Source organism: Danio aesculapii, chromosome 15, assembly GCF_903798145.1.
Source record: "Danio aesculapii chromosome 15, fDanAes4.1, whole genome shotgun sequence".
NCBI lineage: Eukaryota > Metazoa > Chordata > Actinopteri > Cypriniformes > Danionidae > Danio > Danio aesculapii.
In genome coordinates, this window is record NC_079449.1 from 18,518,798 (window position 1) to 18,545,293 (window position 26,496).

Genomic DNA, 26,496 nt, shown 5'->3' on the forward strand with positions numbered 1-26,496 from the left:
GATTCAATACATTTTTTAAAATTTATATATGATTTGATAATATTGTAAATACCTGTTGGTTTAAGGCAAAAATCTACAATTATTTTGTAGACAATGCAAATCTATTTAGAACCATTTGTTTGGTGAGTTTCTCTTATAATATATAAACTAAAATACAAAAAAAATTTCTTTACAAACTGTATGTCTGTATTTATTAAACTGTTGCATAATACTTTGATATAAAAACTATATGGAAAATATTTAGGGGCGCGCGTCACGGTGGCGCAGTGGGTAGCACGATCACCTCACATCAAGAAGGTCGCTGGTTCAAGCCCCGGCAGGGTCAGTTGGCATTTTTGAGTGGAGTTTGCATGTTCTCCCCATGTGTTTCCTCCGGATGCTCCAGTTTTCCCCACAGTCCAAAGACATGCGGGATAGGTGAATTAAATTAGCTAAATTGGCCGTAGTGTATGTGTGTGAATGCAAGAGTGTATGGGTGTTTCCAAGAGGTGGGTTGCGGCTGGAAAGACATCCGCTGCATAAAACATAAGCTGGATAAGTTGGCGGTTCATTCCGCTGTGGCAACCCCAGATTAATAAAGGGACTAAGCTAAAAAGAAAACATATGAATGAATTTGTTAATTAATAGTTTTTATCGTTAATATAATAACAAAATTATTATTATTAGTAGCAGTAGTAGTAGTAGTAGTAGTAGTAGTAGTAGTAGTTGTAGTAATATTAGTATTCTTGTTGCTATTATTTTAAATGATTCGATACATTTTTTTATTTATATATGATTTGATAATATTGTAAATACCTGTTGCTTTTAGGCAAAAATCTACAATTATAATATAAATCAATTAACTAATTTAATTTAAGAAACTAATTACAGTTTACAATAACAATTAATTACATATAACCAAAGCTGGTTACATATAAGTTACATATAAGAACAAATCTGTGCATATTTTCTGCTTTTTCTGTGAAGAATATTGTAAAAAACATCTGCTGATTTAGGCAGAATGATTATGAGAGCATTAAAAACTTAAATTATGATTATGATTGATTATGAGAGTATATACTAACTAAAAACGAAATCACTTTTTAATTGTTATTTAATGTTTACAATGCAAATCTTATATATACTATATCTTATATACTTGTTTCTTTTATTCCTGTTTATGTAAAGCACTTTGAATTGCCACTGTGTATGAAATGTGCTATATAAATAAACCTTGCCTTGCCTTATTTATTCATATTCATAAAGACATGAAGTATTTCACGTGATGAACGAACAAATTAAACCCGATAGAAGACTCGAAAAGGAACTAATCTTCTGCTCCCCCTGCACAATTGTGTGCGTACGCAAATGAACGAATCACTCCGAAATGACTCGTCGCTCTCAAGTCATACAAAAGATTCGTTCAAAATGAACAAATCGTTCAAGAACGACCCCTCGCTAGATCACAGCTGATTAATGATCGACACGGTGGAGAAAACTCTGCAGGCACGCGCTCGTGTCTGTATCCAGAAGTATCGCTGTAAAACAGCCAAAAGGAGAGGAAAAGTCACGCCAGCAGGTCAAATGGGTCGAGTGAGAAAGAGAGAAAGAGAAATTAAGTTTACTTTCATTCTCACAATCGCAGTGATATAGAGTCTTCTGCTGTAAGTGTCAGTGAAAGACTGATCCAGCAAACACACATGCAGTGAAATTGTGCACAGTTTCTGTGTTTTTAAGTAGTTTGAGTTTTGTAAATACTCGCGCTCAGCCGCTCGCCTCCCTCGGCATAGTCAGCTATAACGCATATGAGATAAATGACATCAGTACATAATAACCGGTTATGATTATTACTGAACCGATACCGAATTGTCTGCGTCTGCATCGCGGTGCACAGAAGAAAAAATGTATTTTGACACCCCTAATATATATATATATATATATATATATATATATATATATATATATATATATATATATATATATATATATATATATATATATATATATATATATCTTATGGTTTATCCGCTGTGGTGACCCCTGATGAATACGGAACTAAGCCGAAGGAAAATGAATGAATGAATAAATTAATATACTGTATATAGGAGCAGAATATACTATATATAACATACGTTTACATAAGCAAATTAAAGACTCAGTGAAGAGCTACAAAATTGTAAAAAGAGTTCAGATTCCATGTAGGCCTACATATCACATAATTACACATTAAAGAAATCTTGTTTATCATATTTATGCATTACAAAAACACCTCCCTTTCATTATTTCTTAGATCAACCAATCTGGCCTGTTAAAGTTGGTTGCCTGAAGAGCTCTAGCTAAATAAACCAGTTAAGAATCCACAAACACACACACACACCAGCATCCAAAACAAAGCACATGTGATGCTTTTACATCCCAACCACTTGCTTTCAATCCTCTCCCTCTATAAACAACATCCAAGGTAAAGTCTCTTTACATCCTCCAACTCCAACCGAGGCTAAAAGCTTCCTCTCCTTCTAGAAACGGTAAGAGCCTTGCAAAATTAATAGAAGTAATGAGGTCCCCTGTGGAAGCGTGGAGCTGGTCTTAAGAGTCAGACCTCTTTTTAGCCCTCGTCTCTTTCTTCCACTCAGCCAAATCCTGGGCCATTAAAGCAAACCACATCTCCAAACACTGCTGTTGAGAACTAGCCTGAAATGCCTCTTGAAGTTCCTCTGGCAGACTCTCTGGAGACCCATTCCTCTCGCTGCTGTCTTTTTTTCACTCAAAAGCCTTCTCGATCAGCACTTCACCTTCATAAAAGTGGAGGTGCAGGTCTGGTGCGCCACATTCACCAGTTATTAAGACTCTGAACATTAAAAAAAACTAAAACTGACGGATAAATGCTCTTCAGTGTTTAGGCTTCTTCAATCTTACTCCATCGAGTGCTGGCTAAAAGCACAGTTATCGATGAAGAAAACAAAACTGGGTCCCCAGGTTGTGTTCAACCACTAAAAACATGATTTCAGGACTCAAACCTTCATTTAGAGAGAGAGAGAGAGTTTGGAAAAGCAGTCATACTGTATTTAGAGTCTGAACAAACATGCATTTCTATTCATAAATATACAGTATGACTACAGTCTGATTCAGACACATGACTCTTATGAGCAGTTCGCAAAGTACGCGATGGCCTACGCTTTTGTGAAACTGCAAATATGTACTTAAACATATGTTAAACTGCAGCTTCTAATTAAAAATGAAATGCTATGGGCCAATATGACAACTTTTGTTCCTTTTCACACTAATGATATTCGCAGGGACATAGTCATTCATTCATTTATTCATTTTCCTACGGCTTAGTCCCTTATTTATCACGGGTCACCACAGTGGAATAAACCGCCAACAATTCCAGCATATGTTTTATACAGTGGATGCCCTTCCAGCTGCAATCCAGCACTGGGAAACAGTCATACGCTCTCACATTCACACACTACGGCCAATTTAGTTCAATTTACCTATAGCGCATGTCTTTGGACTGTGGAGGAAACCAGAGCACCTGGATGAAACCCAAGCTGGCTTTCTTGCTGTGATGCGACAGTGCTAACCACTGCAGGGACATATTATTATTAATAAATGATGATTATTTATTGACACCAAATAAATATCACAAAGAATCTTAACGATGTCCATAATTTGTAATCGAGTATATTTGCCTCCATATGGACAACTTTTCCACGGTTACAAGTAACAAAACACAATTAAATACATAATTTGCAAGCTAGAGAAAACAAGGAGGCGACCATTTTAATCGCACTTACTTACACTTCTGGAATGGAGGAAGAAACTGATCCATGAACTGTGTACTGATAAAGCTCCTTTCAAGCTCTGACAAAGTCCCATACATCAATAGTCTTTTCTGATCCTTCCTTTCACAAATGACTGACGAATCTCCCATTGTAAGCTTGTAAATTGCTGAAGCACTCGTCAGAAAAATGACGGTAACACAGCACAAGGCTGGGGCTATAATGCTGAGGTATTTTTGTAAAAATAAACTTCAATCACTGACTCTTCACAGCCTCATCTTTGGGTAGAGAAAATAACACTAACTTTCCCATCACACTTCAGAACACATCATCTACGTGACTTAATTCGACCAGGATCTGCTACAATGTTCGTCTTCCTCTTTTTCTTTCTACAGTGTTTGTGGGCAGAGCCAGGGGGTGGGGTGTTTAATTTTCCCGGGTCTGCGCGTGCAACAATTGGGCAGGGCTTGATTTTCATATCGATGTCACGCCGACGCGACTAAAGAGTCGTTACAGCTGCGATTCATTCGAACCACTATGAGTTGACTCTTTTATAGAGGAATCAATAGTTTTATACATGGCGCACTTTCAGATTTAAGCCTTAGCTGGATATTTCACTTCACTTAGAGTTGTGTTACACACTGCATGAAAGGTCATTTTAAACAACCCATAATAGGAGCTCTTTAAGTAACATATTTCACATTTGAAAAAATGTAGACAACGCCCTCTAGTGGATTTGTTGTCCAAAACGTTTAACAAAATGCACCCAGAGCAATGTATTTTACATTTAGCAAAAACTGTAGGCAGATTTCAATGAGCCTGAGTTGCAAAAAACATAGATGTTTTCACTTTCAGTCAGTCTAACTTATCAGTTGCTAAAACTGTCATTGCACATATTATCATTTTAAGTATACCTGCTATAATTCAAGCATATTGTAAAATATACTGTTTCTTACAATAGTGTTGGCTTTTTAACAAACAGCATTTGTTCCTTTTGTAAGTTAAAGGAATAGTTTACATAATTCCACCAATTACGCACCCTCAAGTGGTGAGTAAAGAAGAAAGCAACTCATTAAGACACATGCATGGTGTCATCAAAATATCCCCAGAACCACCCGAGACCCCCGTGTCCAATGTCTGTTGGATGTAAGAGAAGCTCAGCAGATCAACATGATGAAAATGTCCCGCTCGAGGGCCTGTCGAGCACACAGGAGGAGGCGTCCAGTGACAAGGTCAGCCAAATGTCAGCATGAGTGTGTGTGCGTGTGTGGAGCTGCTGAATGCTGAACAGAGAAACAAGTGCTCTTCACATATACGCCTCAATGCTAAAGACTTTCTCTGCTCTAGCAGGTGCACGTCTGTAAATGCGTGTTTGTGTATTTGTTTATGCTACATTGTGGGAAACACATGTCCCCACAATGATAGCAAAAACTGAGAACTGAGATTGTTCTGTACAAGGGAAAAAACTAAACAAATGGAAAAATACTAAATGATACTGAATGCAGACACGGGGTACAGTTTGGGTTGGTTTGTGCATGGAAAATATTGTTTGATCAGTCTAAAAACAATAGAAGTCCATGAACGACTTTTCTGAACACACTTTCTGTCCATCGCGGGTTGGACAGTTACAGACAGTTACACCACAGTCTTTCTACACTATGAATTGGAGGAAGAGAAAGTATTTTAACACTTTAACACACCACAGAGGAGCAGATAAATATTTTCAGAATTTAGTTAAGGTCAATAACCAAAAAATGGTTGATATTAGGATAAAAAGCAAAAAACAAACGGATTGCAATCAAAACATGTTACATAGAAAAAGCTACTTATATATTATAAATAGCAATTTAATTATGTTTTTGCCAGTAACTGATAAACGGCTTATATTAAAAGTGTAGACTATTTTTAAAATAATAATAATGATAATAATAGTAATGATAATAATAATAATAATAAATATATATATATTTATTAAATATATATTTATATATTTTTTTATAGGCTATATGTAAACATATTTATGTTAATGACTAAACGCTAATATCTGAGTTACTAACAGAAGATTTGAGAGTCTAAGAAAGAAATTCAAATAATAAAAATAAATTTAAAATAATGAAAAAATATAATAATTAAAAAAAATCTGTTTCATAACATTGACTATTATTAAAAAATAACCATTAAAACACTACAATCAATTGTTTTAAAGGTTATTTGTAAACATATTTATGTTAATAACAAAACATTAATATCTGAATTACTGACAGAACATTTGAGTCTAAAAAAGAATAATAAAAATAAATGACAATTTATTAAAAAAATATAAAATAAATCAAAAACCTGTTATATAACTATAGCCCCTTTCACACACGGTCATTTTCCAGAAAGGTCTGTATGTGTGAACAGGCCCTTTTAGAAAATACCGGTAAATTCGTTCCAGCAAGTTTTGGAAAGAGAAGTTGTAACATTACCAGTAATTTGCCGGAATGCTGCTCTGTGTAAACGCAGAAGGAAAATTGCTGGAAAGAGCGCGTTCATGTCTAGAACACGCTGATGTGAGACGTCTACTTTAGCCAGTCAGAACACTCAGACGCGTTCACATCCATGCTGTTTATAAAAATAAAAGCCTTTAGATATTTTAAGACACATTTAGCTGCTTGATGTTAGTCAGATAACATTTCTATGTTCCTTCTTAATGCCAATTGTGGAAAAAATTATTGATAAAATGCATATGATAAACTGCTGTTTGTTTACCTCCAAGCTCTGCTTCAGTTGCTTGACACGTAAAGGAGCCGGTGAGCACCATCCCACACACATATTATGAACATCTCGACATCTGAAAGTGCTCCTCCATAAGTTTTCATATAAGTTGTACACAATGCTTATCCATCCACATAATTTGTAGTCATTTAGCTCACAAAGCAGCTACATGAATGCTAAAGCTTTAAATAAAAGTGAAACCATCAAGAAAAGGCCGACCCCTTCAATATTTAGAAATACAAGAGCTGCTGTTTAGAGGTCATTTCTGGTTAATGATGTCAGAATTTTCTGGAAAAATTACTGAACGTCCGTGACTGTGTAAACACCTTTTTATGAATATACTAGTAAAGTCATTCTGGAAACTTTCTGGATGTTTACCAGTATCACCGTGTGATAGGGGTAATTTTACAATTTATTATATTTTTAAATAATTAAAAACACTAAGATCAATTGTTTTATAGGCTATATGTAAACATATTTATGTTAATACCATAACATTAATATCTGAGTTACTGACAGAACATTTGAGAGTTTAAGAAAGACATTCAAATAATAAAAATAAACAGAAAGTAATGAAACTAAAATGAAAGATAAATTAATAAAAATAAAAATTATTAAAAGATTAAAAAGTTCAAATGTAAAAATGTTACGTTTACATGCTTTAGACATTACATGACTTTTTATATATTATTTAAAAAAAGAAAAAAATACAAATACATTTTTAATACCTAATGTCATCTGATAACTAACATGGAACTGATCTATCATTTATCCCTGGTATTTCTTCTTTAAGCATATGATGCACTAATGAGTTATTGAGTTTCAGGATGCTGCTCGGCTGGGTTTTGAACACTGTGTGTCTGTTTTTGGGAGATTGTTGGATGGGGGACTGACCTGTTTGTGTGGTCCTCTGAGAATGTGAGCTCTGGCCCCCTCACAGGCCGTCCTCATGGCCTCCAGAGACGGCGTCCCCAGCAGATCTGTGATCAGGTCCAGCTAGAACAGAGCAAGAAGAGGACAGCAAATGAGTCATGAATACTAAATCAATATTCAGTACTAATAATATAAAACAAGCTCGTACACAAGAAAATCATTATTAGACACTATCAAATTAATTTACTTATTTTTAATACATATATTTCTTATTATCTCTGGTCTAAAAAAATCATTAGGCTTTTCCTGTATACTGTACCACGTGTACAGTGCATACATATATAGTTGAAGTCAAAATTATTAGACTTCCTGTGATTTCTTTATTTTTTTTCAAATATTTAGCAAATGATGTTTAACAGAGCAAGGAATTTTACACAGTATTTCCGATAATATCTTTTCTTCTGGAAAAAGTCTTAATTGTTTTGTTTCAGCTAAAATAAATGCAGCTTTTAATTTTTGAAAAACATTTTGAGGTCAATATTATTAGCCTGCTTAAGCAATATTTTTTTTCGATTGTCTACCTAACAAACCATCGTTATACAATGACTTGCCTAATTAACCCAGTTAAGCCTTTAAATGTCACTTTAAGCTGAATACTAGTATCTTGAAAAATATCTAATAAAATATGATGTTCTGTCATCATAGCAAAGATAAAAGAAATCAGATAATAGAAATTAGTTATTTAAACTATTATGTTTAGAAATGTGCTAAAAAATCTTTCTGTTAGACAGAAATTTGGGAAAAACATACATGGGGCTAATAATTCAGGAGGGCTAATAATTCTGACTTCAACTGTATATGCAACTAAAGAATAGAAAGACCTTATTTAAAATACACGAATTGACACAATGATGTATGCTTAGTCAAGAAGAAGGAGGACAATAAGAAAACTATACAGTACTATACTGTACAGACTATTTCAGTCTGTACATAAACTAGAGCAGAACCGATCTCAAGTAAATCCAATTCTTTACTGAAGAGAATTTAATGAGCCTTAAAGGGAATGTCGATGTGCTGTGGGTGCATATTCAGGACACATAGACATACACACACGCACGCACGCACGCATGCACGCACACACGCATGCACACACACACGCACGCACGCGCACGCGCACGCACGCACGCACACACACACACACACACACACACATAAGCACACACTCATGCAAAGACACTTTGGGTTTTCATGTTTTATGATGACTTCCCATTTAGATGTAATGATTTTCTGTTCCATCATGTGGTCTTGTTTTTAAATGGAATAACAAGTGGTGATAGTGCTGTTTCTGCTCCCTTTATACACTCAGTAGTGGAGGACAGAGGGCTTCTGGGTCACGGCCACACTGCAGCCTTGAGCTGGCCTCGCTCTCATTAACAGGCCAGTACCACATTTACTGCCAAAAATACCTTACAGTCACATTAGTGTTCATGGTCGTCTGTTTTTATGAGTAATGGCGGAAAGATGGATATCTGGACCCTCTCAGAAGTAAAGGTACGTGAGCTGTCACTGGGGTGGTACCTTTTCAAAAGGTACACATTTGTACTTAAAAGGTCCATATAATAATATTATATTGGTACCTCAAAAGTATATATTAGTACCTAAAAACTTTAAGATGAACACTTTTGTACTTTTTAGGTACTAATAGGTACTTTTGTACTTTTTTGTACTTTTTAGGTTCTAATATGTACCTTTGAGGTATTAATAATGACCTTTTAAGTACAAATGTGTACCTGTTGAACAGGAACCACCCCAGTGACAGCTCGCGTACCTTTATTTCTGAGAGTGTAGGAACACTACTAACATTTCTTAAGTTGCTTAAAATTAATCAATCTGATTAATTTCTTATGATAAAAAAAATTATATTTGTAATAAAAATGTGATTAAAAATTAAACTAAATGAGCTACAAGCAAATGTTTTAAAACATGTCAATTAAACTGCATTTGATGTTTAAAATAAATTCTATGTGTGCTATCAAAGGTCTGGTATATGTTAACTATTATTTAAATATTTATTTATAGATGAATATAATTAATTAATATTAAAATGTATTTAAAAATAAATAATTGTTATTAATAAACAATCTGATGTTTTTATAGTCCTGATACTAATATAAAAAGTATAATAATACACTTTAACTATCATAAAAATAATCCGTTTATTTATAAATTTATTATATTAAAAAATAAACTATTATTTATATTAAAATATGATTAACATTATAATATGATTAACAATATAATTTATAATATAATAATTCAATTAATAAATTATAACTAATAAATTATAATTTAAAAATTTTAGGTCGCACTTTATATTAAGTGGCCTTAACTAATATGTTCTTAAAGAGAAATTAGTTATTTGATACAATGTACTTATTGTGTTTTTACAATGTAATTTTTGATTGATTAAATACCTGCATGTAATTACAACTGTAATTAATTTCTGTAATTATATTTATAATTACACTGTTGACCTATCTCTTTCACCTTATCCCATCCCTAAACTTACCCATACCACCAAACTTGTCACTAACCCTACCACTCTCCCACCCCAAGAGCAGCACAAGTGTTCTGAAATGAATTGTGAACACATTAAATACATTGTGTTTATTTTCGTATGCAAGTACATAGTAGTTAAGGTCACTTAATATAAAGTCGGACCCAATTTTATAAATAAAATTGATAGATTATTTAATCAATGTTGCTGTTCTTAAAGAAGTTACCAGCCAAATGGTTAGTAACTATTTTGTTTGCTCACCAAAGATAATTCTGACTCGCATGTGCCACTTGTCGAGTGTTAATTTAGCCCCTTCTAAAGCAGCTGACTCCACCCTTAGCTTAACACATCCGACAGGCCTAATGACTCACAATCACACTGCTGTGAGAGCAGTTTGAAGATTCCCTTACAACATGTAGCACTGCAGACTGAGAGTTTAGGGAGATCATCAATATACGCGCCAATATACTGATAACTCACAAAATCAGCATACTGAAATAACCCATTATCCCAGTTTACATTTAAACCAACAACCTCACAAAGCCAGTAAACAGCTTTATTAATAAATCAAGTCTTTCCATAATAACATCATAATTATTTCATTTGTAATGTCTGTTGTCATATTAAATCACTAAAAACAGAAGAAGACTATTGCAACATGTTGGTGTGAATCTTACGACTGATTAGATCTGTTTACGCTTAAGGTCTGCATAAAATCAAAATTTACAATGTTTATTATAAGGTGAGGGCGTGTGTTCCGGTTTCCCCCATTGTCCAAAGACATGTGGTATAGGTGAATTGGGTAGGCTAAATTGTTCGTAGTGTATGTGTGTGAACGAGTGTGTGGATGTTTTCCAGTGATGGGTTGCAGCTGGAAGGGCACCTGCTGCGTAAAACATATGCTGGATAAGTTGGTGGTTCATTCCGCTGTGGCGGCCCCAGATTAATAAAGGGACTAAGCCGAAAATAAAATAAACGAATGAATGAATTTTAAGGTGAACAATTAATAAGTGCAGGTTATCTTTAATCAAAAACTGACTATTTGTTTCCACTCTGGAATGACAGTTCTACTGTGATGATGTCAGTTTAACGGGCCTGGGTGAAATATGCTTAGCCACTCCCCTCCATCTTCCCCATAGACTTTATAGAATATTCATATGCATGCAAATACACCAGTCTGAAAACACAAGCTTATGCGACAAGTTTTACATTCCAAAGTTCAAGCTTGGCGAACTCTGACCTACAAATTTGCATATTATGATTATGGCCGAATTGGCCAATAGAAGATCAAGAGACCGCTCTGTACTGACATTTACAGTATGTATGTATGTAATATCTAATAAATCACTTGTTTTGTCCGTGCCATTTCATCTTGTTTTATTCCGCCCTTTTTTGCAGCACTAATTGACAGAATATACCAATAAACTATATTATATTAAATTGTGATCAAATTTATGTCGATAACAATGATAAGCTCTGGACTTTTTTACTCTATATTGAGCCAGAGCCAATCACACAGCACAAATGTGCAACAATGGGAATCTAAAAGTGTGTTGATAATAGATATGTGCCGAACTATCAGCCACCAAAAATTTGTCAGCCGAAAATATGTTATGCTATTTAATGGACCCTCTAATTTTTGTGGCTTCAGTTTTATTCCACCCTTCTTTGCAGCACTAATTGACAGAATATACCAATAAACTATATTATGTCAAATTGTGATCAAATTTATGTCGATAACAATGATAAGCTCTGGACTTTTTTTTCTCTATATTGAGCCAGAGCCAATCACACAGCACAAATGTGCAACAATGGGAATCTAAAAGTGTGTTGAAATTAGATATGTACCGAACTTTCAGCCACCAAACATTTGTCAGCCGAAAATATGTTATGCTATTTAATGGACCCTCTAATTTTTGTGGCTTCAGTCATTGTTGGGGTACTCTTTTAAATCTGGAAGCATTACCAATTCAAATTGAAATATATATCGTTATTGTTCAGTATGGAAAATAATTATTGAGATTGCATTTTTGCCATATACAGGGTATATGCAGGAATCCTAAAGGTAATTTCAATACCTTTTTAAGACTTTTTAAAGACCTTCTCAGAATGTTTTAAGACCCCTTCACCACTTCAAGTTCTAATCAGTATCAAACATTTAACTTAATAAACAGTTGTAGTTAAATAAATCAATGGAGCACAACCATGCAACAGAACTCAGATAGGCTCGGAAGAAACAAAGCTTGAAAGAATAAATTACACAGTTCTTTCAGCGACAGGCTTCAGCCACTGTTTAAACTCGTCTTTCTCCAACCAGGAGTACGCGAACTTACATTTTCCCATTTTGCTGTCTGTTCCGCTCTATGGTTTCGCTACATGTGGAGAGCGTCACATCACCTTCCTGTGTTTGTAGCAAATTACTTGGATGGAGGAGCTTGGCCAGAGGCGCCCCGGCCCCAACCAATCGCGTAGATTGAGCACGTCGTTGTTGATATTAGGAGAAAAATAAATATATTTATGATTTTTTTAAGTCAAACACTTTGAACAACGCTTGAACAAAATTTAAGACCTCATAAAAATGCGATAAAGACCTTTCAATACCTTTTAAGGGCTTTAATTTTCTCATAATTGATTTAGCAACTTTTAATACTTTTTAAGACCCCTACTCTTTTCGAAAGACATCCTGGGATTTTTAACGACCACAGAGAGTTGGGACCTTGGTTTAACATCTCATCCGAAAGATAGTGCTCACTGATCAGTATAGAGTCCCCATCGATATACTAGGGCATTAGGACCCACACAGACCGCAGGTTGAGTGGCCCCTGCTGGCCTCACTAAGACCACTTCCAGCAACAACCTAGCTTTTCCATGTGGTCTCCCATCCAGGTACTCACCAGGCACAGCACTGCTTAGCTTTAGTAGGCAACCATGTGAGAGCTGCAGAGTGCTAGCTGCATAGAGCTGTCACCCAGCCCTATGTTCAAACTTTAAATGCGATCGCGGTATTACTTTGTTGCGAGTGAAAGTGACTAAAACGAAAAACGAAAACAAAACAGAAATGAAAACTAAAAACCTCTTCCGCGATAACCTGAACCGCTGTAAACAAAACCAGGACCCTGTCTTCTCTCCACTCAACCACACCACACCATAACCTCAAAACATTATGCAATTCTGAGTGTGCCTCAAATAGGTGAGTGGGCTTGACAAACCACCTGTAGAAAACACAGTCTTTCATCTCCCTGACACTTTAACTGACACTATTCTTTGCCCACTTGCACCAAACACTTTATTACAATCACTTCATATCTCTTTAAAAACAAGTGAGTGGGGTTGACAAACCACCTGTAAAAGCACTCTTCTCTCTATAAAAAACTCCCCCCTTCTTACTCTAGTGCTCAATTCTCTGAGCACAGTTACTTTGTATAATTAGCACTTGCTGTGTATATTGTCTCTTCTTGTTGAATTGCTGAATGCCTCCTCAGTTGTAAGTCACTTTGGACAAAGTCATCTGCTAACTGACTAAATGTAAACATAAGGTGTTCAAAAATAAAACCCAGCTCACTACTCAGTAATCCATTTCAGTAACAAATGCATACTCATACTGATATAAAATCTCCAGCAACTTCCAGTTCACGCTCACTCAAAGCAGTTTATGTTGTTAATCTAATAAAAGAAAACAGGCAAACATTTTTACATGACCATGTGCATTGTGGGTTTATTGTGTAAGATTGTATAAGCAAATCTACTCATTGTGAGCGAGACATTTTCCTAGATCAATCATATCGATTCAAAGACAATAAAAAATGTCAATACTGGACTACATTCTGTATTAATGAGATCCAGATGGAGCAGAAGATGAGCGTAGGTGAATACCTGTTGGATGGGACTCTGGGCCTGGAAAAGAATGCGTCGGCCGAGCAGCTCAGCGAAGATGCAGCCCACAGACCAGATGTCGATGGCGTTGGAGTAATGTCTGCTCCCCATGAGGATCTCCGGCGCTCTGTAGTACTGCGTCACCACCTCCTGGGTCATGTGACGCGACTCGTCCAGCTCCTCCACCCTCGCCAGGCCAAAGTCACAGATCTGAAAAACAAGTTTACAACATTATTAAACACTTACAACATTATTTATTTATTTATTTATTGTTATATTATACTATTTATTGTTTAGGGTTATTTCTATTGGAATTGTAGAGCCAATGCTACAAAATTTGGGGGGGTGACCGGAGCACGCGGAGGAAACCCACGCGAACACGGGGAGAACATGCAAACTCCATAAAATATTACAATATCTAATAAATTAAAACATAATAATATAAAATACAATATACATTTTATTTTTAATGTCAATATTAATTAATTATTTACAAAAATCTACTTTTAATTAGAAATTTAATTATAAATTCTTTCAGTTAATTTGTACTCATTCATTCAACATTCATTCATTCCTTTATTTTCCTTCAGCTTAGTCCCTTTATTCATCAGGGTTCAATATGAATAATAATAATAATAACCATCTATTAAATTGAAAGTTTAAAATATTCTAATATATAACAAAATATATATTTATATATATTATTTTCTTTCTAAATGGTAATAACAAAATATCCTTTAAAATTACATTCATTTCTACATTTGCTCTCAAAAGTTCTGTGTAACTTTTCCTCCTATTTATATATATATATTATATATATATATACGGAACATACACAGTTGAAGTCAGAATTATTAGCCTATAGTTATTAATTAAGGAAATTCAGGAAATTAAGGATTTCTGATAATATTTTATTCTTCTGGAGAAAGTCTTAATTGTTTTATTTTGGCTAGAATAAAAGCAGCTTTTAATTTTTTAAAATCCATTTTAAGGTCAAATTTATTAGCCTCTTTAAGAATTTCATTTCATAGTCTACAGAACAAACCATCGTTATACAACAACTTGCCTAATTACCCTAACCTGCCTAGTTAATCTAATTAACCTAGTTAGGCCTTTAAATGTCACTTTAAGCTGTATAGATGTGTCTTGAAAAATATCTAGTCAAATATTATTTACTGTCATCATGGCAAAGATAAAATAAATCAGTTATTAGAAATGAGTTATTAAAACTATTATGTTCTCTCTGTTAAACAGATATTGGGGGAAAAATAAACAGGGGGGCTAATAATTCAGGGGGGCTAATAATTCTGACTTCAATTTTCTATATTATTAATAAATAAATACAAAAAATAAATACTGTTTTATTATAATGTATGTATAAAAATAAACATTTAAATATTAATTCAGTTAGTCACTAAGCATCCACATTAATTATGATGGAGACACATTTATCTGTTTTTCTGTCATTTAACTATCTATTTATAAAGATGTGCTTTCAGAAATCCAGTGCAATTACATTGGCTGTAAATATATTGAGAGAAATGAGAAGATCCCTTTTTTTTAATAAATCACACAATGAGACCGAAATTAGCTGGAGAGGCTCATTCACATTTTAACCACAGAGATAAACAATAAAAGCGCTATAAAAACAAAACCCAATTTCCAATCATCTTGAGCTGCTTGAGCGCTCCTGGGAAATAAATAAATGAGAAAAATATCTGTGCCTGCTTTCTCCACCCTCTCGAAGGAAAGAAGGGCTTAGTATGAATTACTAACAATTTACTCAAGAGCTCCACCCTGTTCATCCCAGTGGCCTGATTTCAGGAGCTCTCACAAGACAAATTCACATCCTGCAATAAGGCTTAAACATGCACTTTATTGGACTGATTTCCGGTGTCCATTTCTTCCAAGCAAACAGAAACAACACCATTTATGGAAAACATGATAGTCTGGTAAGGTGTTGCTATGTGTTTGCTTGCTAGGGTCTTGCTTGGGGGTTACTAACAAGTTAAAGCCTAGGTTTATGTTTATAAAGCCAAGTCTCCGTGCATATTTTAATAATAAAATCAAATAAAGAATGCTAATTGGAAATATCAAAATATCCTTCATAATCTATGAAATGAAATTATGATGGAAACACATTTGCTGTATCAATTATGTAATATGTATGTAATTATCGGAGTATTACTTATATACAATAAATTCTTGATTAATTATTAACTATGAATAAACAACTATTTAAAAATTTATATTTTACACTAGCATTATTACAATAATTAATTTCACTACAAATTATATAATCTATTATAAGGTTAAATATAAAAAATATGAATTAATATTTTAATAATAATAAACACTTTATATTTTATATATATAATGGATGAATAATTAATACAGTATAATATTTTTATATTACTAAATTATACTTATTAAACTGCACGTTATTTATTAAAATGTATGTATACACACTCACCGGCCACTTTATAAGGTACACCTGTCCAACTGCACGTTAACTGAAGTTTCTAATCAGCCAATCGCATGGCAACAACTCAATGAATTTAGGCATGTAGACATGGTCAAGACGATCTGCTGCAGTTCAAACTGAGCATCAGAATGAGGAAGAAAGGTGATTTAAGTGACTTTGAACGTGGCATGATTGTTGGTGCCAGACGGGCTAATCTGAGTTTTCAGAAACTGTTGATCTACTAAGATTATCATGCACAACCATCTATAGGGTTTGCAGAGAATAGGAGGTCAAAGGAGAATGGCCAGACTGGTTTGAGCTAATAGAAAGGCAACACTAACTCAAATAAACATCCATTCGTTACAACCGAGGTATGCAGAAGAGCATCTCTGAATGCATTTCGAACCTTGAAGCGGATGGGCTACAGCAGCAGAAGACCACACCGGGTGCCACTCCTGACAGCTAAGAATAGGAAACTGAGGCTACAATTCTAAAAGGCTCACCAATAGAAGATTGGAAAAATGTTGCCTGGTCTGATGAGTCTTGATTTCTGCTGTAACATTCGGATGGTAGGGTCAGAATTTGGCATCAACACCATGAAAGCATGGATCCATCCTGCCTTGTATCAACAGTTCAGGCTGGTGATGGTGGTGTATTGGTGTGGGGGATATTTTCTTGGCACACTTTAGGCCCATTAGTGCTAATTGAGCAATGTGTCAACACCACAGCCTACCTGAGTGTTGCTGACCATGTCCATCCCTTTATGACCACAGTGTACCCTTCTTCTGATGGCTACTTCCAGCAGGATAACGTGTCATGGCATAAAGCACAACATGACAATGAGTTCACTGTACTCAAATTGCCTCCACAGTCACCAGATCTCAATCCAATTAAGCACCTTTGGGATGTGGTGGAATGAGAGATTCGCATCATGGATGTACAGCCGACAAACCTGCAGCAACTGCGTGTTGCTATCATGTCAATATAAACCAAAATCTCTGAGGAATATTTCCAGTAGCTTGTTGAATCTATCTCACAAAGGAAAGAGTCAGTTCTGAAGGCAAAAGTGGGTCCTATTAAGGCGTAATAAGGCATTTATTATGTACCTAATAAAGTGACCGGTGAGTGTATATACAAAATAAATAATAAATAAATAAGTTGATACATTTAAAAAAATAGTATTTCAAAAACTTCTTCTTAAATACAATACATTTACAAGACTATAAAATATATATAAAAAAGCTTTTTATTCATTTGAGTTACTTTTTAATATTTTATCTTCAATTACCACCAACAAAAATGAAACTTGTGTTCATAATTTGAATAAGACAGTTTTTTAAATTCCCATCAGATTCAAAAAACTGATATTTTGTGTTCAATTAATTTTGTGTTGAATTACCTACATATTTAAAAGACTCACACAACACATGCTAAGATAAAAACATGTTATGTACATAAAATGAAACAAATCTGATGAACTCATCAAAGCAGACTCCAGCATCTGAGTCAAAGATAAAGTCTGGCACATCCAAGCTGAATGAGAACAAATGCTCTATCTTTTGGGAAACAGGGATTAAGGACTAAATGAAGCAGCACAAGCTAAATGATTCCCTCTTTGTGGTCCAACAGCAAAATGTATTCACACGTTCCCCTCAAGCACATACTGTACACCTCTCTAGATCTCCCATATCGGCCCCGCGTCTCTCCCTCATAGCTGAGCTTTTCTCTATGGGATCCAAAATGAAGATTTATGTGTGGAACTGGCCAGATGAATCAATCCCAGAGGGCCCCTGAGCCCCCTGGGGCCACAGATCATGTGTGTGTGTGGAGATCAGGACTGGACACACACTTATGAAGAGTCCTGGCTTTTAGAAAGACACAATAAAGGGCCGTAGGGTGGAGAATATAATGATGAAAAACAGAAGAGCACAGAGACAAAAGAAGACAGGATAATATAGACTCCTGTGTGTCTCACACAAGAAAGAATGTATTTAGTAGCACTACTATTACTCCTACCACTACCACTACACTAATACAAATACTACTACTACTACTAATAATAATAATAATAAATATTGTATATATTAATTGAATTGTTTTTAAAATACAATTTTTAACATGTTTTGAAATTGCTGTTTTTTATTGTTATGTATTTTAAAATGTAAGTTATTCTGGTTTTTAAAACTGAATTTTGAGCATAATTTCTGCAGGCTTCAATGTCACATGATCCTGAATTATTCTAATATTTCTATATTGGTGATAAAGATTTCCGTCCTATTATGATCAAATTTCAATCAGGATTCCACAATGTATATATGTATATATGTATATATATATATATATATATATATATATATATATATATATATATATATATATATATATATATATATATATGTATATATATATATATATATATATATATATATATATATGTATATATATATATATATATATATATATATATATATATATATATATATATATATATATATATATATATATATATATACATACATACACTCACACATACACATACACATACACACACACTCATACACACAGACACACGCACATGCACACGCACACGCACACGCACACGCACACACACACACACACACACACACACACACACACACACACACACACACAGATACACGTATATAGATATATACAGATATATATTAGAGGTGTCAAATTTAACACCACGATGCAGACGCTGACAATTCGGTATTGGTTGACTAATAGATCATTTCCGGTTATTACGTACTGACATCATTTATCTCGTATGCGTTATTTAGCGGTAGCTTACTATGGTTAGGGAGGCAATTGCAATTAATTAAAACGCTCCAACTAATTCACTGCGTGTGAGTTTGTCTTTCACTATCACTAAAGTTAGAGCAGAAGCCCCTATTTCATTGCCATGAAGAAATGGCAAAGGTCTCTCTATCGACCTTTGACCTGCTGGCATGAGGTAACTCTTCCTCTCCTCTCGGCTGTTACAGCGATACTTGTTGATCCAGCCACGAGTGCCACTGCAGAGCGAGTTTTCTTCACCACGTCTATTATGGATCAGCTGTGATCACCGCTGCCGTTTATCAGCATTTATTATCGGTGAACAGCACCAGAGCCGATCACAGGCCTTTCTGTTGAGCGCGTGACCAATCATAGGAACTAGCTCAAAAAGCGAGCAGGATATTTACATTTGTTCATTTGCTATAAATGCTCAAGTTGTTCTGTGCCTGTACTTGAGTTTTTAAAAGTATAATTCATATAACTGACTGCTTGTCTTAAAGTACAAAAATTGTATCACAAATAATATATTAATGTAAATATATTTATACTTTTTAATACAATTGTTGTGTTGTGAAGTAAAATATAAAATTCTGTATGGAAAGCATTGTCAATGCACCCTGATGCACCGAGATATCGAATTGAACCGCTGATAATCAGAGCTGAACCAAACAGTGTAGGTTCGTATCTCTAAAATATATATTTATATAATATTTAATTTCTAACATGATTTTATTTAAAATATCTATATTTTAAAAGAAATTAAAATTTTTATTTCATGTTTTTCTATTCAGAACTTGATTTCAATTGAAATAAAATGTATTTAGTAAACGAAAAAGTCTGAAACCATCTAACGAAGTCATCAAACCAAAACTCTAAACAGAAAAAATAAAATTAATAAAATTAAAATAAAATAAATAAAGTTAGACTAGTATGAATTTATATACTTTTAATTAAAAAATTATGTAAATTTCATTTTTAAAGAATTATTTCAAAACAGCATATCACTAACCTTTAGCACACAATTGCTGTTGACCAGCAGGTTCCCAGGTTTAATGTCCCTGTGCAAAATGCCGGCTGAGTGTAGATACTTCAATCCTGTGGACGAAACACATTCATCATTCATTTAGCAGACACAATCTCTATTGACATGAAACCAACAGATCTGTCATGCGCTGCAGATTTCTGGTTTGCTCTGAAGTCTAATCCAGTTGACACATAAACAGACTTTTGAACTGTGCTGCCATTTCACTCTAAGATGCAATAGAGCTTTGTGTCGCTTCAAAACACTCAAGTTGTATCAATGGCTTTAAATGTTCAGTTCAAAAGGTGTCAGGTGTCCTACTAGTAAACAAAAAAGTTACTGGTTTTCACACTACATTAGACACAAATTTTCTTGGAATAATTGCTGAAGCATTACTGACATAAGCTGCAAAAAAAACAAAAACAGGAATAATAACAAAAGGAAGTCTTAATTTGTGCGCATTGCTTTTTTTGGATGTAAATTTTAAACAAATGTTTCAAATTAAATTGTTGAAGGATTATAAAGTAACACTAAATAATAAGGCTTTAGTAGACATTAGTTAATGGATCAATTAAGAGCAACAAAAACAATAGCTACATATTTTAAAGAAATGTTAATAATGTTGTTTAAAAAAATACAAGTGAACATAAGCAGTTGTTTACTTCATTATAAAACATCACTACTGATATTTAAGGTCCTGTGAAGTGCTTTGAAATATGCATTTTTTTATTCGATGTTTGACCTTTGTAGTTAAAAGTTTGTGAGTAAACTTGGACAGTAGTTTAAAATTTGACAAACAGGTGAATTCAGTGATTAAGGCTAGCTTTTTTCAGCTTCGCCTTCTGGCCAAAGTCAAGCCATTTCTGAGCCAGCGTGACCTAGAAAAAGCCATTCATGCCTTTACCAGTTCTCGTCTGGACTATTTCAATGCACTTTATGTTGGAATTAACTAAACCCTACTCCGTCGGTTACAACTAGTGCAAAATGCTGCTGCTTGCATGCTGACGAATAGTCGCAAACGTGAGCACATTACACCTGTTCTTTACTCTCTTCACTGGCTCCCTGTTAGGTTCAGAATTGATTTTAAACTACTTTTGTTTGTTTTTAATGCAGTTAATGGTCTTGCACCTTCATATTTACGTGAGATTGTAAAGGTTCATAAACAGAACAGGGCCCTATGATCAGCAGGTCAGTTGTTGCTGGAGGTCCCCAGATCCAGGTACAAACAATCGGGTGATCGTTCATTTGCAGTGGCAGGTCTAAAACTATGGAACACCCTGCCTTTAGAACTTCGCATCATTACAGATGTGGCACTATTTAAAGCTAAACTCAAAACCTGTTTATTTAGACTTGCTTTCGATATTTGTTAGTACAAAATGTTGTTTTATTGTTTTATTGACACTTTTGTTCTTATCATTTTATGTTTTAATGTTTACATTTTTGTTTTTAAGACTGTAAAGCACTTTGGGCAGCCTCCTGGTTGTAATAAGGGGCTATATAATCAAAGTTTGATTGATTGATTGACCTAATCTCAACTGAAAAATATAGAGAAGGTGGGACACAGAGTAGCTCCTCCCCGTTTAAAAAAACAGCCAGTAGCATTTTGGTTTATTTTTAGTGGTTAAGCTCAAGTGCATCAAATGAAAAGCATCTTAAAGGGGGCGGGACATGTCAGATGCAAGAGAGTATTTGATGAGAAAATGATGAGAAAAGATTTGATGAGAAAATGTAGCATGAGGTTATGTGAAAAAAAATCATTGATCGATTTAGGCGGAAGTGACAGACTGCAAGCTTTGAATGTTTATATTTGTTTTATATCTTCTAAACGCAAATTTGTGTTTCACTGTTTTGGAGCACACTAGCTTATAGATATCCTTAAAACTAACTTACTGAAACATCAAAAAATATTTATTTTAATTTTCACTTTCAAGATTAACATAGTTTACAAGCCTTTTCTTTTACTGTGACTTAAATTTAATGAACTTATGTTAATTCTAAAGATTCTGAATCCTATAAAGATTCTGAATATTCTCAATCAATTTATTTGATGTCATAACCTGGATTAGCATGAGAAAAAGATAAATAGCCTATGAAGTCTTTAAGCATTCTGTGCTGTGATGAAGACCACTACCAATAAAAATCGGAATATTTGTTTAAATAAAAAATAAGTTTAATAAATTTACTGTATTATTCTGAAGTGCCCACAATAACAACAGTATTGTATGTTCATTATCACAATATATATGTCAAATCAAGCCATCTATAACGCTTTTACATTACAGATTGTGTCGAGCAAGCTTAACAAAGAAAAAAACCCAACAATATTTCAGATCGTGGAATTTCAGGAGGCATTTCAGGAGGGCAGGAGAGTAGCAGTAGAATGCTGGTGTAGTTCTAGTTAAATTAAACTGATTCAGATCACTTACTTTGTTTACATGGACATCAGTAATCCAATTATTTGCCTTAATCTGAATAAGACAATAATATGATTAAGGTGTTTACATGAGTTGCTTTTTGAATGTTCCTTTCATGATTCCGTTTTACATGTTATAGCACATAGTACAATTAACGTCATTGCGTCACGGCGCTATCCACATTTTCTCCGGAGTTTGGATGTAATATCGGGTGTTTCATTTTTGATTTGTTGACTTTAACTGCAGTTTGGCACTTTCACTTTCATTTAGGAACATTTCATGCATGGCCCCGTGACAAACGAGATATTGGATGCGAGGAACTGTTGGAAGAGTGTGGTTTTAATGGAATTTGATACTGCACGGCGTATAAAAAAAACCCCTCTGCATTTCAAGATGCAGGTGTTTGTGGTCCTTCACTGACTCGGTAGGTGGAGAGAGTAGTGTCAAATAGCCGTGTGTGTACAGACTATCCTGTCGCAAAGTGCGGCGAAAATTACGACGGTAATGGTTTGATTAAGGTGTTTACAATTTTTTTATACATCTAATAGGAATACTCCACATGTCTTAATTCGCTTTGTGTTTACTACGATTGTGACTTTAGATCGATTAAGGTCATAAAAAATCTCTGTTAACATGGTAGACTCTTAATCAAAGTATTGTCTTAATAGTATTAAAATCAGAGTATTGGTGTCCATGTTATCGCACTGACTGTTGAAGGCCGATGAACTGAAGAGCAGTTCCAAATACTGTATTGTATTATTAAATGTCAGCATATGTGTCTAGACTACATTCATCTCTCCTCTTTGTCTCTGGTGAGAATATTACAATGCTAAGAAGACTGTGAAAAAAAATCCTTTGGCCTTTTTCTTGAAACCCTTTCAAACTATTTGTGGTAATCAAGGCGATGTTGGATTCTAGTTTTGGACACTTTCTGACCCCAAAACTAAACTACAGCAATTCTCCAGCTGTGATTCTTGACGATTTTCTGGCCACTCGAATTCTCCTCTTCACAGCGATAAAGACAGACACACATGTCCTTCCAGGCAGATTCATAACACTTTCAGTTGACTGGATTTTCTGAATGATTGCCACTATGGGTGAAAAGGGCATTTTCAGTGATTTTGCTTGTTTTCTAAAAGCAACAGTACTTCCCATTTTGTGAAGCTCAGCAACATTTTGCTGCAAATAACAGCTGTTCTTTGGTCTGACCCATTATGAAGTATGACAAAGTGAGTTTGACATTTATTTTTCCTCATATTTATAGCCCTGAGAAACAGGAAGTAATAGTTGAATAACTTCCTGTTTCTAGTCACCTAGGTGTATTAAAAAAAAATCAAACATCAATGGAAAAAACATTTTTTTTAGATCATTTGAATTCAGAGGTGCCAATAATTGTGGCACACATATTTAACAAAGACGTTTTTGGGGGATAAAACAGTTTTCTCTATGCAAGTAGTTTTTTTTTTTATTAATATTTTGAGCAAAATATAAATACGTTACAAAACAGTCGTGTCAATAGTTGTGGCAAACATATTTAACTATTATTTTTCGTTGATAGTTGAAATGATTTGTTCCCAATGAGTGCAGATTTGTTTATTAATATTTTGAGCAAACGATTAAAAGAGATCAAAAGCTTGCACTCCGGTGCTCATAGTGACCCAAGTTTGATTCGTGCCTCAAGGTCTACTCACCTGCTTTCCTGTCATTACTCTCTACTGACCTATCCATTAACCCTTTAACTACACCACCAAGAAAAAAATTTGGATTGCATTTCTTAACTCCCAATGTCACTACTTAACACACTCAATGCATTTTTTTCAACACATCTCATAATTTCTAATATATCAATCTCTACCAAATGGTTCATATGTCGGTTTATGATAAAAGTACCAGAATTTATACATATACTATGAAAACTCTGAAAATATGAAGTGTAGGACCAGTTTATTTAAAAACATGATCAAAATAAAACATTTTTGAATATTAAATCTTCTTTATTTTTTGAAGTATGCCATGAAATATTTCAGGTTCTTGAATTTTTGAGCAGCATTCTTTGCTTATATTTACCATGGATGCCAATATTAGTGAACAACACTGTGTTAAAAAATCATGAAGTATAGAAAGTGGGATTGTCTTTGTGTTTCTACTGAGGAGATATTAGTGAAGTATACATATTGTGAAATAAAGACCTTGGTTTAAATGAGTGAGTACCTATTTTTGTGACATACTGTATCAGGACACAAATTTGTTGACGATATGGGTATGACTTGGGTATTACAAGAAGAAGGTGCCATTTTTAAGTTTATAACTCATACGTAATGTTTAGCAATGTTAAAAAACTGCTGGGTTTCACATAATTTCTTCATGTTGTCAACACAAATCGATTAAGTTAACTTAACTACTTTTACAAATTTAAGCAGATTAAATTTAAACAGATTAAACATAAATAATAAAGTTCACCCCAAAAAAACTCAACAATTGTGTTGATTCAGCTCATAAATAAATAATATTTTAAATAAGTAGCAAAAATATTTTTTGAGTGAGGGTTAGGGTTGGGAAATAGAAAATCCAGTTTGTGTCTTATAAAAACAATGGAAACCTATGGAATGTCTTGCGTCCTTGTAATTCAAAACCCTTAAAAATGATATTTAGCACAGTCTTTTGTCATTCACAGGCTTCCTGTGATGTGGGTTTAAGGGTAGGGTTAGGGTTAGGGTAGAGCTCTATAACAAAGCAGTTAATACAGTATAAAAGAAATTACACCTTTGGAAAGTCCCCTTAAATTATATATACAGATCGCACTATTATGTTTTTCTCTTTTTTTTCATTCTTTTATAAACTGTTTAAACTAATTTTTATCTGTTTTTTAATCATTTTTATTGCTTGTTTTTATTTTCTTATACTTGTCTCTTTTATTTCTGTTTATGTAAAGCACTTTGAATTGCCACTGTGTATGAAATGTGCTATATAATTAAACTTACCTTGCCTTACTTGTTTATATATCCTGGTGGTTACATAAAACTGAATGCATACAGACTCATGGGAACTTTGTGTGACTGTGTGGACCAAAATCGAGGTCCCCATGGGTACACATGCTCATAAATCCTATACAGGATGAAGTATTTTGTATGTAAAAATGTATGTTTTGTATGTATGAAGTGTGTAAAAATGCAGATTGCTTCCAGTGAAGGTGAGGTATGGGGTATGGGGATAGAATATATGGTTTATATAGTAGAAACATCAAAACTTCTATGTCCACAATGAATATAGGAACAAGTCTGTGTGTATGTATGTGTGTGTGTCTCACCACGGAGGATCTGGTAGAGAAAGACTTTGACGTGGTCCGAGCTCAGAGGTTGTGGAGATACGATGATCTTATGGAGGTCGCTCTGCATCAGCTCTGTCACCACATAACTGCAGTAGAGTCGAGTTAAGGGAAAAACACTGGCAAAAACACCAGAGGAAGTTGAATAGTACTGCAGCACTGTGAATGAGAGCCAGTATTAACAATCATCTAAAAACAGAGCCAGTGGAGAAGCAGGTCACACTGTGGAGAGGGTGAATGTGAAGAGCACCAGTGTTTGTCTAAAGCGCCTCTCCTGAACTACAGTATAATGTCAAGAGTATCGCATGTTTTACTGCTATTATTTACAGATTTAACAGATGTATCTATGATGATAGAGTGCAAAGATTTTAGTTGTAGGTTTTTGGAGCAACTAGCAGTGAACAAACAGCTGCTTTTTCTGCAGTTTTCTCTGTCACAGGTCAACATTTTTGATTTCAATAACATTTTCTGTCCAAAAGGGATGGTTGATTAACTTTTGTTTTATTTCCAGTACTTGTTTGTTTTATAATATAAATATTTTGGTAAATTGATACATGTTTGAATATAAATGAGGATTTAAAAAAAAAAAATCAACATAAAATACTAAGTAAACCTTTTAAAGTCAGTGCGAAATCACAATCAACAATGTGTATTT

General features: G+C 34.3%; 1 protein-coding gene across 1 annotated transcript in view; it reads right to left on the minus strand.

The window, feature by feature from the left end:
• nlk2 (nemo-like kinase, type 2) overlaps positions 1–26,496 on the minus strand; it is a 143,911-nt gene that overhangs the window by 27,235 nt on the left and 90,180 nt on the right. The window contains exons 4-7 of the mRNA XM_056474539.1: positions 25,824–25,930; positions 20,091–20,176; positions 13,822–14,031; positions 7,413–7,514 (exon numbers count right to left, since the gene is read on the minus strand). Of these exons, the coding sequence (XP_056330514.1) occupies positions 7,413–7,514; positions 13,822–14,031; positions 20,091–20,176; positions 25,824–25,930 (505 nt within the window). The remainder of the gene's footprint in view (positions 1–7,412; positions 7,515–13,821; positions 14,032–20,090; positions 20,177–25,823; positions 25,931–26,496) is intronic.